The sequence below is a fragment of the Oncorhynchus kisutch genome, linkage group LG1 (assembly GCF_002021735.2).
Source record: "Oncorhynchus kisutch isolate 150728-3 linkage group LG1, Okis_V2, whole genome shotgun sequence".
Lineage (NCBI taxonomy): Eukaryota > Metazoa > Chordata > Actinopteri > Salmoniformes > Salmonidae > Oncorhynchus > Oncorhynchus kisutch.
Window position 1 is genome coordinate 20,518,870 of NC_034174.2, and position 14,884 is coordinate 20,533,753.

The following is a 14,884-nucleotide window of genomic DNA, read 5'->3' on the forward strand; positions in this document are numbered from 1 at the left end:
TGATAGATACAATAGGCGGAAATATCAACTAAGAATTTTTATGATGAATGTAAGCTTTACTTTTTGGTATCTGATTAATAGACAACTTGCTCTCATTCAGTGCTGTATGGTTCTGCCTGATATAAATACATACTGTACAGTTACACTTGTATTTTTTGTGGCTATTGTAATCTAATCGGCTGTAAGGAAACAAGTGGGCTGAGACAGTAAAAACTGTCATTTGTTTTCAGTCAAAGGTTCCTCTGTGGATTTTATATGTTCAGCCTGCAATTATGTTAGGGGGCTACCCTAGATTTGACTCCAAATCCATTATGGCTCCCAAAATCCGAAATGGCTGCCACAATACCATTAAATGGTGGTTCAATCACCTGTATATGTTTTAAATGAAACATCTTTCAGATTTGTGTGTTGTACTTATGACCTGTACTCAACTATGTTGGGAATCCAATATGCCTGCCATAATTACACTCAAACACCATTGTCTGGATACAGAAAAGGCAGCAGACTGGTTGGCATGGCAACACCAAGTATTCCAAGTCACGAGCTTCTGAGTCAAAAGAGGCTCCAACGAAATGGAAGAGAACCCTGGACATCCTCTCCCTAACTCTACAACTTGCCCCCACTGTGGAATAACTTGTGCCTCTGGGATTTAGGTCTGAAATTACCTCATTATTTACAAGTAAGATTTGATGAATTGCTTGTCCAATACAGTTCCCTTGATCCAACATAATCTTCCGCTGGTTCACTGCATTTGTGATGGACATTGAGATGTTCCGGGGCACTTTTATGATGTTCCGGTTGAGCTGGGACATTGCTTTGTTCAAAAAAGCATGTCCAACAACCTGTCTGTCTGCCCTGGAGTTGCCATATATGTTGACCTGTTGAAATGATGGTGCATGGGGTGGATACAACCATACATGATGACAAGCGGATTAGGTAGATGTTGACTACAATAAAACAACACAACCTGACACTCATTGACCAAAAATGGCATCAACTTAGTGGGCCTTCATACTGTATGTCAAAGGAATTGTGCCTATCTAATGTCAATGCAATCCTGAATCTCCCAGTCTGACCTGGAGTTGCTGTACATGTTGACATGGTGACATTATGGTCTATGGGGAAGATGCAACCAAATATGACAAGCTCATAAGGTAGGTGCTCACCACATTGAACCAACACACCTCTCCAATGTCAATGCCATCCTGAATCTCCCAGAACTGTTCTGGATAGGCCCACTCCACCATCGGTCTACCCTCTGGCTGTTAGTAAAGACAGAGACAGCATGGAACTTGACTGTTACATGTCAGGAGGTAATTCAACAGCCAAAATGCCACCTGGAAAGCGCTGGCGTGCATTTCCCTTGTCACGACTTCCGCCGAAGTTGGCTCCCCTGCCTGTTCGGGCGGTGCTCGGCGGTCGTCGTCACCGTCCTACTAGCCGCTACCGATCCCTTTTTCGTTTGTCTGTCCGTTACTCTCTCTCTACGTCTGATTCCTGCACACACCTAGTCCCGCGTGACAGAATCCCGCACCGCAACATGGAATCAGCAGGAGCAGCCGCATCTCCTCTCCCATCGATGGAGGAAATGGTCCTCCATCATACCAGCGTTCTTCATAGGATTGGTTCGGCCATGGACCAAATGATGGAGAGGATAGATCGATGGGAGAGGAGTGGCCTTCCCATCTCATCTCCAGCACCCCCTCCTCCGCACCTCCTGTTCCTGCTACCGCATCTGGCTCTGGGGCTCTTCGGCTGACGCTCCCACGGGAGTATGATGGAACGGCGGCGGGGTGCCAGGGTTTCCTTCTACAACTGGAACTGTACCTGGCTACCATGCGTCCTGCTCCCACCGGAGAGGAGAGCGTGAGCACCCTCGTCTCCTGTTTGACTGGGCGAGCTCTCGAGTGGGCCAACGCAGTGTGGAACGGTCCGGACTTGGCGAGGGATCATTACCCCGAGTTCACCCGCCGATTCCGAGCTGTGTTTGACCATCCACCAGAAGGTCGTGCGGCGGGTGAACGGCTGTTCTACCTGCGTCAGGAGACGAGGAGCGCGCAGGACTTTGCCCTGGAGTTCAGGACCTTGGCCGCAGGAGCAGGGTGGAACGACAGGGCCTGATAGATAGTTTCCGATGCAGTCTCAGGGAGGACGTCCACAGGGAGCTAGCATGTCGGGACACCACCCTCACACTGGATGAACTCATTGACATGGCTATCCGTCTCAACAACCTGCTGGCTGCACGCGGGCGTTCGAATCAGGTCCTGTCGTTTCCACTTCCCAGCCCTCCTGCCCCTATCCCTATGGAGTTAGGAGGGGCGGCTTCGAGGGGGACCGGAGGAGGAGTGTCCTCCTGCACCAGTTGTGGTCGGCGAGGGCACACGGCCGACCGGTGCTGGAGGAACTCGTCTGGGAGTCGGGAGGGCAGGCGGCGCACTACTCGATCACCTCAGGTGAGTAAGCACCAGACTCACCCAGAGCTTCCTGTCGGTCATATGTATGTGTTAACTTCTTTCCCTGGGTTTCTTCCCTCTCTACAGCATAAGGCGCTAATCGATTCAGGCGCAGCTGGCAATTTCATGGATCGTGGGCTAGGATAAGGCTAGGGATTCCCCTGGTATCGTTAGACTTACCTTTCCCTGTGCACTCCTTAGATAGCCGACCATTAAGGTCAGGAGTAGTTAGGGAAGCTACGGTGCCGCTGGACATGGTGGAAAGTCCAGACCAGGTTTCCACCGTGCGCATTCCCTCTGAATATGCCAATTTGGCTATCGCCTTCAGTAAAAAGAGGGCGATCCAATTACCACCCCATCGTCGAGGGGACTGCGCGATAAAACTTCTGGAGAACGCTGCACTTCCTAGGAGTCACGTGTATCCATTTTCCCAGGAGGAGACATTAGCGATGGAAACATATGTTGCTGAATCGCTGGGACAGGGGTACATTCGGCCCTCCTCATCACCCGTCTCCTCGTGCTTCTTTTTTGTGAAGAAGAAGGATGGAGGTCTGCGTCCGTGCATTGATTATAGAGGTCTAAATTCCATCACAGTGGGGTTTAGTTACCCACTACCTCTCATCGCTACGGCGGTGGAGTCATTTCACGGTGCGCGCTTCTTCACAAAACTGGACTTGAGGAGTGAGTATAATCTGGTACGTATCCGGGGAGGAGAGGAGTGGAAAACCGCATCTAGTACTACATCTGGTCATTATGAGTACCCAGTCATGCAATATGAGTTGAAGAATGCTCCAGCCGTCTTCCAATCCTTCGTAGATGAGATTCTCCGAGACCTGCTCGGGCAGGGAGTGGTAGTGTACATCGATGACATCTTGATCTATTCTGCCACACGCGCGGCGCAAGTGTCTTTGGTGCGTAAGGTACTTGGGCGACTGCTGGAGCATGACCTGTATTGCAAGGCGGAGAAATGTGAGTTTTTCAAACAGGCCGTTTCCTTCCAGGGTTATCGTATTTCCACCTCCGGGGTGGTGATGGAGGATGACCGCGTTACAGCCGTGCGTAATTGGCCGACTCCGACCACGGTGAAAGAAGTACAGCGTTTTTTAGGGTTTGCCAATTACTACCGGAGGTTTATCCGGGGTTTTGGTCAGGTGGCTGCTCCCATCACTGCTGAAGGGAGGACCGGTGCGCTTGCGTTGGTCAGCAGAGGCGGGCAGAGCTTTCAGTCGTTTGAAGGAGCTGTTCACCAATACGCCCGTGTTGGCGCATCCGGACCCCTCTTTAGCGTTCATAGTGGAGGTGGATGCGTCCGAGGTGGGGGTCGGGGCCGTGCTGTCCCAGCGCTTGGGCGTGCCACCCAAGCTCCGCCCTTGTGCCTACTTTTCGAGGAAACTCGGTCCGGCGGAGCGAAACTATGACGTGGGGGACCGGGAGTTGTTAGATGTAGTCAAGGCTCTGAAGGTGTGGCGACATTGGCTTGAGGGAGCGAAACACCCTTTTCTCATCTGGACTGACCATCGTAATCTCGAGTATATCCGTACAGCGAGGAGACTAAATCCACGTCAAGCTAGATGGGCCATGTTTTTCACTAGGTTTCGGTTTACCATCTCATACCGGCCAGGCTCTCAAAACGTGCTGTCCCGCGTCTATGATACCGAGGAGCGGTCTGTTGAGCCAACTCCCATCATTCCACCTTCATGTCTCGTGGCACCGGTAGTATGAGAGGTGGACGCAGAGATAGAGAGGGCCTCACGGTTAGAGCCGGCCCCCCCTAACTGTCCAGCGGGGGCTCAGTACGTGCCGACAGGGGTCCTGGATACGCTGATCCGTTGGGCTCATACTCTCCCCTCCTCGGGTCATCCTGGCATCGAGAGGACAGTGCGGAGTCTTAGAGGGAGCTACTGGTGGCCCACGCTGGCTAAGGACGTGAGATTTTATGTCTCCTCCTGCTCAGTGTGCGCTCAGAGCAAGGCTCCTCGGCACTTGCCTAGAGGGAAGTTACAACCCCTCCCCGTTCCACAACGGCCGTGGACACACTTATCGGTGGACTTTCTTACCGACCTTCCCCCGTCCCAGGGAAGTACTACAATCCTGGTCGTTGTGGATCTGTTTTCTAAGTCCTGTCATCTCATCCCGTTTCCCGGTCTCCCTACTGCCCTGCAGACTGCGGAGGCCTTGTTTACCCATGTCTTCCGGGCACTATGGGGTGCCTAAAGACATAGTTTCTGATCGGTGTCCCCAATTCACGTCCAGAGTATGGAGGGCGTTTATGGAGAGACTGGGGGTCTCGGTCAGCTTAACCTCAGGTTTTCACCCCGAGAGTAATGGGCAGGTGGACGGCGTAAACCAGGATGTGGGCAAGTTTCTGCGGTCATATTACCGGGACCGGCCTGGTGAGTGGGCAAGGTATGTTCCTTGGGCTGAGCTCGCTCAGAACTCCCTACACGACTCCTCAACTATGTTGTCCCCTTTTGAGTGTGTGTTAGGTTACCAGCCGGTCCTGGCCCCATGGCATCAGAGCCAGACCGAGGCTCCTGCGGTTGAGGAATGGGTACAGCGCTCCAAGGACACCTGGAAAGCCATCCAGGAATCGCTAAGGTTAGCGTGAGAACGGCAGAAGAGGAGTGCTGACCATCACCGCAGTGAGGCCCCTGTGTTTGCACCGGGGACAGGGTCTGGCTCTCGACCCTGAAACCTGCCCCTCCGCCTGCCCTGTCGGAAGCTGGGGCCGCAGTGTGTGGGGCCGTTCAAAGTCCTGAGGAGAATAAACGAGGTGTGTTACAGGTTACAACTTCCTAGGTATTACCGTATTAACCCCTCGTTTCATGTGTCTCTCCTCAGGCCGGTGGTGGCTGGTCCCCTGCAAGAAGGTGAGGTGCCTGAGGTCCTTCCGCCCCCTCTGGACATCGAGGGGTCCCCGGCGTACACAGTCCGTGGCATTCTGGACTCGAGACGCCGGGTGAGGGGCCTACAGTACCTCGTGGACTGGGAGGGGTACAGTCCCGAGGAGAGCTGCTGTGTTCCGGTGGGGGACATTTTGGACCCTCCTCTCCTGAGAGATTTCCACGGCCTCCACCCGGATCGTCCTCGTCCTCCGGGTCACCCTCGAGGCGTCAGGTGGGAGGAGGGGGGGGGGGGGTACTGTCACGACTTTCGCCGAAGTTGGCTCACCTGCCTGTTCAGGCGGTGCTCGGCGGTCGTCATCACCGTCCTACTAGCCACTACCGATCCCTTTTTCGTTTGTCTGTTGGTTTTGTCTTATTAGTTTCACCTGTGTGTATTTTGGTTTAATTAGCTTCCCTATATGTAGTAGTTTGACCCGCCCTTGTTTTGTGCGGGATTGTCTTTTGTTACGTGTGTACATATTAGGTCGTGGTGTATTTTATATTCTACACTGGACACCCTGTGGTTTTGGGTTGTCTGTGGTTTTGGGAAATTGGAAAGGGAAAACAAGAGGCACCTTAGGATGGTCAAACTTTAACAAAGATTCTGTATGTGATCGTATATGGTGGCTGGGTATTGGCTGTGAAATAGTGGTCTTTGTGCACCATGCTTGATCAGTTACACCACCTCTGCAACCCCTTTACTTTCCATTGAAGCCCAGGGATAATCTTCAAATGTACTGTATATGTGTGTAGAGTCATAACCAACGCTTCACAGTCATAGTCTATGACCTACACTCTAAGTAAACTTAGGTCACCCTCACAGGTTCTGTCACTCTCCTCATCTCCTGGTGGGCCTGTCCCAGACCATAATCCACTACTGGACTATCCTCAGCATCAGACAGGATGAGATAACGATTAAGTTAGTCAATGGGTCTCATTGGCATGCAAGCTGCATCTGCCTGCACCAAACTGTTGTAGAAATGGAAACGGATTACCACACAGCCCTGAATACCATGCCAGTCATATAGGAAGGATACAGCCCTTGTTGCTGCAGCTTGCCCAGAATGACCAGTTATCTGTGAAACCTCATAATAGCTGCCTGCCTAAAAAAATATGTGTGTGTCTTGAAAAACACAAACACATTGACAAGCTAGTTGGATTCAGCTGTATTGATTTACACAAAAACAGTCTTCATGTGCATGAGTGCTGTCCACAATTCTGAAGAGGCCTCATCTACAAAATTCATATTTACACATTTAGCTGACGCTCTTATTCAGTGCGATTTACAGGAGCAATTAGAATTAAGTGCCTTGCTCAAAAGTACTGTACATCAACAGATTTTTCACCTACTCTGCTTGGCGTATCAAACCAGCAACCTTTCAGTTACTGGCCCAACACTCTTCACCGCTAGGCTACCTGCCACCATTGTATTCCAAATTTGAGCAATTTCAGTGCTTGCAATATTGGGTTACATAAGGTTATGTGGCCCATCCCCCCTTAAGCAGATATTATTCTGCACTTTTTGAATTTAGGGTGTGTGTCACAATATCTATCAATTTAACCACTTTTGGAGTAAAATATGTTTACACAACCATCCATTTCATAAATGGGAGACAGAAATGTGAGAGAACATGGTTGCGTTTTGTTCTACCTCTGGTAAGTGTATCTTTAAAAATGTGGAGGCATGCTGCATGCTGCTCCATGCTGGACAGTTATAGCATAAACCATGGGTAGCCTAGTGGTTAGAGCATTGGACTAGTAACTGGAAGGTTGCAAGTTCAAACCCCCGACCTGACAAGGTACAAATCTGTCATTCCGCCCCTGAACAGGCAGTTAACCCACTAGGCTGTCATTGAAAATAAGAATTTGTTCTTAACTGACTTGCCTAGTTAAATAAATAAAAATTAATGTACTATCATTTTTTGTTTCCACAAGCAATTGAGTATAATATGTCATACACATTAGTTATTCAATTAATTAATTTGACCATCACACAAGTCAATGGTAAAGGCAGTTAGTTATACAATGATCTTTTTCTGTTGTTCTCCTATCCCTCCCTAAACACATACATACTTCGCTTTGGAAGAATAATTTGTTTCTCCACCTACAAACTGCATTGTAGTATTTCACCCAGTAGATGGCAGGACACCCAAGTGGCCATGTCAAATATAAGAATGGTATGATGTATGTTACCATAAATCATGATCAACCTTAATATTGCAATTCATCTATTTCAATGTATAATAACAGAACAGAAAATGTCCATTATTATCAGCAATGTCACTTAAACCAAGTTACACTTGACTGACACCTCATTGGTTCCAGCAATGAAACAGTGCGTCATTTTAAGACACTGTCCAGGTCTGAGGACAACGATGAATGAGCAGTGTCTTTGTATTGTGTCTGTGTTTACTTTTCACCTGCCAGGAAATCAATGAGACAAACTGCACATATTTATCATTGTCATAATCTTTGTGCATTCAGTCCCTCTGATGTTGATTGATGATGTCACTTCAGTGTCACAGGAAACAGAAGCATCCATAGTAAACAGTAAAGCTGAGTGGTTTATTAAGAGAGGCAGGCTGAACGACATTACATATGACCTGAAATTGGCAGCTCTATTTTAAGGTCATTATGTGCAGCGTTTATCGTGAATGCAGTCACTGCTGACACAGGACCATTGCCTTTAAATATCAATCATGCTGTAATGCTGAACTTCCGCGAATACAGATTGAATAGAGCCCTATATTTTGGGTTCTGGTGGGGAACAACAGTTGAACGAAGCTCATGAGGCATTTATAAGTTATATTCTTCAAGAATCAATGAGTATATATAATGAATTTGTAAGTACAAAAATGTATGTAGCAATTAAGGTATAGCTGTGATCACTGGCCTTGAATTTCAGTAGCCGCCAGTCTTTAGGAGGGTCGGGAAACTGACAGTCTCACAGTGAAAGAGCTAGAGAGCATCTCTCTCAGGCCTAACGACAGTATGGATGGCTGAATACAGATGAAAAGAAGGCCTAAAACATGGGAAGCCTCACTAGAGGAAGGATATCCCATTCCCATCTTAGCCCAGAGAGGCGTCTTTACCCATTACCATTCAGAAACCAATCTGAATCAATTCCAAGTATCCTGGCCAGTAGGCTCTCTAGTCTACAGTGCCTACTGGCTAAACACATATCAAATATGACAGAGAGGGCATAATATGAGGTGCCTGCTTATGAGTCACTGGTGAATCTGTCCATCTTTCCAAATGAAGCTTGATCATGTCATTTCATGTACAAGCTGCTTTTATGAGTCAGCTTTCATTTACAACACTGAGGGTTCGATTCAATCCTTAGCACTGAAGATCAGCACTATAGCAATGTTCGCGCATTGGCGGAGACCGCATTCACGGTAAACAAAGTATATGTTGGGTCGATCAGAAATTACCTTTACATTTCAGTTGCGCTATATCGCTGATCTTCCTCGATACGGATTGAATCGAGCCCTGAGTCTTTGCCCTGGATTGGATAGTTGCTTGCCGTTCTAGATAAGACATGTTCTGGCCATGTATAGCACATCGTAGAAAAGTAAATGGCTGAGGGGCACACGTGAGATAGCCACAGATATTCCATGGGTAAACTTTTATTACCATCAAAGTCATGAACTCAGTCAACGAGTACAGTACAGAGCTTACACATGAGAAACAGTCAGAACCTACAGGTGACCACTGGTCCTGATGAACATTACATCAAAAACAACAGGTACATCAGAAAGTGCATGGAGAAATGAACAGATGTGGAATACTACATACAGTGGCACTGAAACAAAGCATTGCTTTAGATTGTGTAACAGTATTTATTTGTGGTCTTAAGAGGATGAATGACACAAAATGGTATATTCACACAACTTATTTCACATATTCCTGTTAAGCTTTTCGTGGGAAATCTAATGTTTTGACAAAATAAAACATTGTGTAATGCTATATCTCAATAATGTTTCTGAATATGCATATCAATCAATCAATACCTTTTCGTAGATAGAGATGTGAATAAACAATAGACTGGGGAGCAATTTTTCCTTCAGAAAAGGAGCAAATTTAATTTGACTTCCTGCATTCTATTGAAAATAATTGCTCCAAATTTTCTAAAATATATATTCCATAAAACTTGAAAAGTAACCTGCAGAGGGACCCACAAAACACATGAATATACTGTGTATATTATAGCTACTGTGTACTGTTAATAAAACCACTGTCTAGCTGTGACAAGGAAGGATGAAGGCTGTATGGAGGATGGCACTGTAAATACAGTACAGAAAGAGGGGACCAAGTCAAGCATGACTAATATGATCTAGGCTCGGCCTTGTTTGACACTGGCCATGTGTTATTGACTGGCCATCTGGATAGGGTATCGGCGGTTCTTACGGACTACAGGCTTTCAACGTACAGGTACGTACTGTACATGCACTCTATGGAGAACTGTACTCTATACAGGACACCAAGAGAATAATCACAGTTTCGGCAGCAAGTTGAATATTGCAAAATGTATGGCGATTACAGAGAACTCTTGCATACCTTATTATCGACCATACTGAAGGGAGCCGGGCTATAAACCGACAACTATTCTGTTTCATATTATTGTTATGAATATCTTGAGAATAAGTAAACCTATGAATAAATAGATAAATAAATACATATGTTTGTAAATATTAAAGATGTTTTAACACAATTGCTCTTAATTCTTCTGTTTCCTTTAAGCAACAAAAAAAGTGTCACAAAGCTGGTGGGGGGCAGAAATGCCTTTTACAGTGGTGCTTTTACACAGAAAAATGTATGTAATAGTTTTCCTTGTAGACTAAATTATAAATTATATTTCTTTATAAATACATCCACGTATTAAGGATGTATAAGAATGAATAAGTCAGGTGAAGTGGTGAATCAGAAACAGAATGTAAAACACATTTTAAAGAAATAGAAAAAGTTAATCTAGTCACATAGGATGGATATGAGGCCAATTGTGAAATTCATAAAGAGCTACAAAATACCTTCATGTTTCCAGTTTAAAGGTCAGTAGCAGGATTAGTATGTTTTTTTTTTTAACCAAGTGCTTACAAATGTGAAATTAACAGCGAAAGTTAAGAATACATGCTGTTTTTGTTACTTCTACAAAGGTTTCTATATACAGAATCTTTACACTGACAGCCATGTGGTTCTTTCCTAAGCAGAAGGGTGGTACTGGCGTGGATACTGACTTTCACTAACACTGGGCCAGCTGCATCCCCCAGTAAACCTACTTACTGCAGCACAAACATAACTACTGATCAGTGTATACAAAAAATAACAAAGAGAGCAATGGTCACCCCCCCCCCCAAAAAATATATTATTGTTTAGAGGGGGGTGTGAAGGAGGAGTTTTACAGATCATTATGTCAAATCAACACTACAAGAGCAAAGCCAAGCTGTTCATTACCTTATTGACTGCCATGATAATGGAGTGGAATAATATGAGAGTAGGACGGGGGGAAAAGTTCCCAAACATGTTTCATTAAGAGGAAATCAAAGCAGGTTTGGCATAATTACATTACACTTTCATTACAAAAGGCAAAAGTTCAGAGGAAAATATGTAGCTGTTAGCTATAACGTAAACCTCCTTTCCCCCCCAAAAAACAACATGATATGGCATAATATGGGCTGCATTAGACATAAAAAGCCCCTGTAAGGCCAGAGGGCTGTTTTAAAAAGACAGAATAAATATAAAAATGTAGCCAGATAAATTCAACACTCAGGAAAGATAGCATACAGGCTCTGTGAGATGTTACTAACGCTGCAAGTGAGAGATAAGCAGAGTCAGTGTCACCATGCTAGCAGCTAATGTACAGTGTGCAGGAAGGAGGATCTCTGGGAGTGAAGGTGGCATAGGAGGGCGGTGGCTGTCTAACCCTGCTCATCCCCAGCTTCAGCAGCCGGTTGGAGGGGAGTTGGGGCCTCTCCGTTACACCGCGACAAAAGATCAACCTCCTCCGGGGCGGGGGCCTCCACTGGGGCCTCCGCTGAGCTGGCCTCCTCCTCAGGTGGAGCTGTGACTTCTGCTGCAGCCTGGGGAGTGACATCACATGCCACAGCCTCCTTTTCAGCAGGGGGCTCTGTGACAGCAGCAGGCTCCCCCTCAGGAGCTGCAACAGCGGGGGCTGCAGAGGGGTCACTGGGAGCCTGGGGGTCTACTGGAGCTGGGGCTGGTTCTCCTGCTGCAGGGCTGGTTGCTACTGCTGGGCCGGGAGTCCCCGAGTCAACACCTTTATCTGGCGCTCTCAGTCGCTTCATCATGGTAGTGACCCGCACTGCTTTCTGTGGGAGGCAGTCGCAGACACACTCAACTCAAGAGGCCTATATATTTTATATATTTTACAGAATATGTTTCTAATTCAAAAGCCTTGTACTTTCACCAATCACGTATCCCATTTCAAATTCTCAAGGCCCATAAAACTTCTATAAAAAATGTGTGATAGATAGTTTCCTTCAATCTCTCCTTCAGTGATGACAAAATAGAACTGATAAAGAGGCTTACCTTCCACTTAGCTTTGGCAAAGTTCTTCTCTATCTGTGCACAGACATTATCCTTAATATTCTTATTTGAGGCTGCATTTCCAGAAATCCTGAGAAGATAAAGAGGGAAAAGGTAACTTCACTATAGGTTTCCACCCAACCTTTCTATGTGGGTATAGTACGTCGGATAAAAAATATCACGACAAGCCTGATGGAAACAGCAAATTTGTTTCCAAATGTCGACAAAACAAAATACGCTAGACAAGGTGGGATCTTTATGTGTTGATAAAATTACTTACGTGCAAAATAGCAGTAAAACCCATTATACCGAAGTAAACATGGAGTCACGGGATGAAATGTTGTGTGGTCCTCCCACTACCACTCAGGAAAGCATGCAGATGAAATATAAATAATAAAACTTCACAGGGTGGTGAACGTGCACCGTCATGAGCTTGATGCTCCTTTCCAATAAGGGTCTTATTCTGGTGACATCATGATCGATGCTTGGCTGCCGTAATCTCACTATTATCCATTAAAATCTCATCTTGTACGTAGCATAGTACATTTTCTACTTAAAAATTGCACCGTTGGTTAGAGCCTGTAAGTAAGCATTTTACTGTAAGGTCTACACCTGTTGTATTCGGCGCACGTGACAAATAAACTTTGATTTGATACCCACACTGTATCTGCGAGCTGTTGGCTAGAGCAATTGTGCCAAGACCAGTAACCAGAGTGGGCACATTAGCTTTATAACAACTTTCATTGTGACAAAACCATTATTAGAGTTGAAAATGTGATGGAAATCCATGCAACTTGTCTTTTTTATTCCGTATATAGGAATTTAACTGCAAAAATAATTGTTATGCGCATTATGTCCTCATGCATAGCCTTTTATTTGCAACAAGTCAATTTGATGGAAACACATCTCTGGTGGGAGAAAGAAATTATACGGATTATTGAATAGTTGATCCAGTATATCTCTATAGTCCTGTGGTCATCAGTATATCTCCATCCATAGTACTGTGGTCATCCAGTATATCTCTATAGTCCTGTGGTCATCAGTATATCTCCATCCATAGTACTGTCACGGCCGTGGAAAGAAGTGGACCAAAGTGTAGCGTGCTGAGCGTCCATTTTCCTTTTATTTAAAATGTCGCCAACAAAACAACAAACGAACAACCATGAAGCTTACAGGGCTATAGTGCCACTAACAAAAGTAAAATACACACACTGAAAGTAGGGAAAAAGGGCTACCTATGTATGATTCCCAATCAGAGACAACGATAGACAGCTGTCCCTGATTGAGAACCATACCCGGCCAAAACATAGAAATAAAGAAACATAGAAAACAAAACATAGAATGCCCACCTAACATCACACCCTGACCTAACCAAATAGAGAAATAAAACGTCTCTAAGTTCAGGGCGTGACAGTACCCCCCCCCCACCCCAAAGGTGCGGACTCTGGCCGCAAAACCTGAACCTATAGGGGAGGGTCTGGGTGGGCATCTATCCGTGGTGGCGGCTCTGGTGCGGGATGTAGACCCCGCCCCACCTCTGGCTCACCCCACTTTGGTGGCACCTCCGGTGCGGGGACCCTAATCGCCGACCCCGGACTGGGGACCCTCGTTGCGGGCACCGGACTGGGGACCCTCGTTGTGGGCTCCGGACTGAGGACCCTCGCTGCTGGCCCCGGACTGGGGACCCTCGCTGCGGGCCTCGGACTGGGGACCCTCGCTGCGGGCCCCAGACTGAGGACCCTCGCTGCTGGCCCGGACTGGGGACCCTCGCTGTGGGCCTCGGACTGGGGACCCTCGCTGTGGGCCCCGGACTGGGCACCCTCGTTGCGGGCCCCGGACTGGGCACCTCGCTGGGGTCACCCGACTGGGCACCCTCGTTGCGGGCCCCGGACTGGGAACCCTCGCTGGAGGCTCCGGACTGGAAACCGTCTCTGGAGGCTCTGGACTGGAGACCATTGCTGGAGGCTCCGGACTGGAGGACGTCGCTGGAGGCTCCGGACTGGAGGCCGTCGCTGGAGGCTCCGGTCTGGAGGCCGTCGTTGGAGGCTTCGCGCCATGACTCCTCACTGGAGGCTTCGTGCCATGGATCATCACTGGAGGCTTCTTGCCATAGATCATCACTGGAGGCTTTGTGCCATGGATCATCACTGGAGGCTTCTGCCATGGATAATCACTGGAGGCTTCGTGCCGTGGATCATCACTGGAGGCTTCGTGCCATGGATCATCACTGGAGGCTTCTTACCATGGTTCATCACTGGAGGCTTCGTACCATGGATCATCACTGGGCTGGAGAGATACACAGGAGGCCTGGTCTTCTGTTATATCTCTAATAGTAGGCTACTGTGTTAATAATGTATATTTTCCATACCACTCATGGTTGATGGCCTCCTGGGCAGTCAGTCGCTGATCCTGGTCTACCTCCATCATACGGGTTACCAGGCCTTTTGCTGAAACAAAATAAAGCATAATCTCAACAAACAGCAGTTACTATTCCTGATGGAATCAGAGAACAAAAATGATAATTTTTTACATGAAAAAGTAAACAGATGATATCCTCCCTTTTGAATTGCTGTTTACCCAGTAAACTGTCATTCACCCAGTCTCCTGTCACTTCATCTTAAATGTACCTGACTCTGAGATGTCATCCCAATATGGAGAGTCAAACTCATAGTCCCCAGCCAAGATCTTCCTGAACAGGTTCTTGTCGTGGTTTTCATAGTCGTCATCATCAGTTTCATCATAGAAAGGAGGGTTGCCTGAAAGCCTGAGGGCCACAAGACAAAAGAAGCTTGTTATGAGCTTGTATTGTCATACCATGTGCATAAATGTCATGTAAAGGGTGCAATGGGTAATACCCTACAAATAATATTCCCTGAATAGTTTTGAGCATAGCATGTGGATTACATTGATAGGCTCTTTCAGTAAAGTATTCCTGTTGCCCTTCTGTATTATATCTAATCCCCAGTCCTCTGAGCAGACTCACAGCCAACCCCTCTTGCA

At 46.9% G+C, this 14,884-nt stretch overlaps 1 protein-coding gene across 1 annotated transcript in view; it reads right to left on the reverse strand.

Moving 5' to 3' along the window:
• Positions 1-8,934: 8,934 nt before the first annotated feature.
• The window catches only part of LOC109908919 (caM kinase-like vesicle-associated protein), a 95,414-nt gene continuing 89,464 nt past the window's right edge, over positions 8,935-14,884 (reverse strand). Inside the window, exons 8-11 of the mRNA XM_020507750.2 lie at positions 14,512-14,648; positions 14,253-14,331; positions 11,888-11,975; positions 8,935-11,667 (exon numbers count right to left, since the gene is read on the reverse strand). Of these exons, the coding sequence (XP_020363339.1) occupies positions 11,257-11,667; positions 11,888-11,975; positions 14,253-14,331; positions 14,512-14,648 (715 nt within the window). The 3' untranslated portion in view covers positions 8,935-11,256. The remainder of the gene's footprint in view (positions 11,668-11,887; positions 11,976-14,252; positions 14,332-14,511; positions 14,649-14,884) is intronic.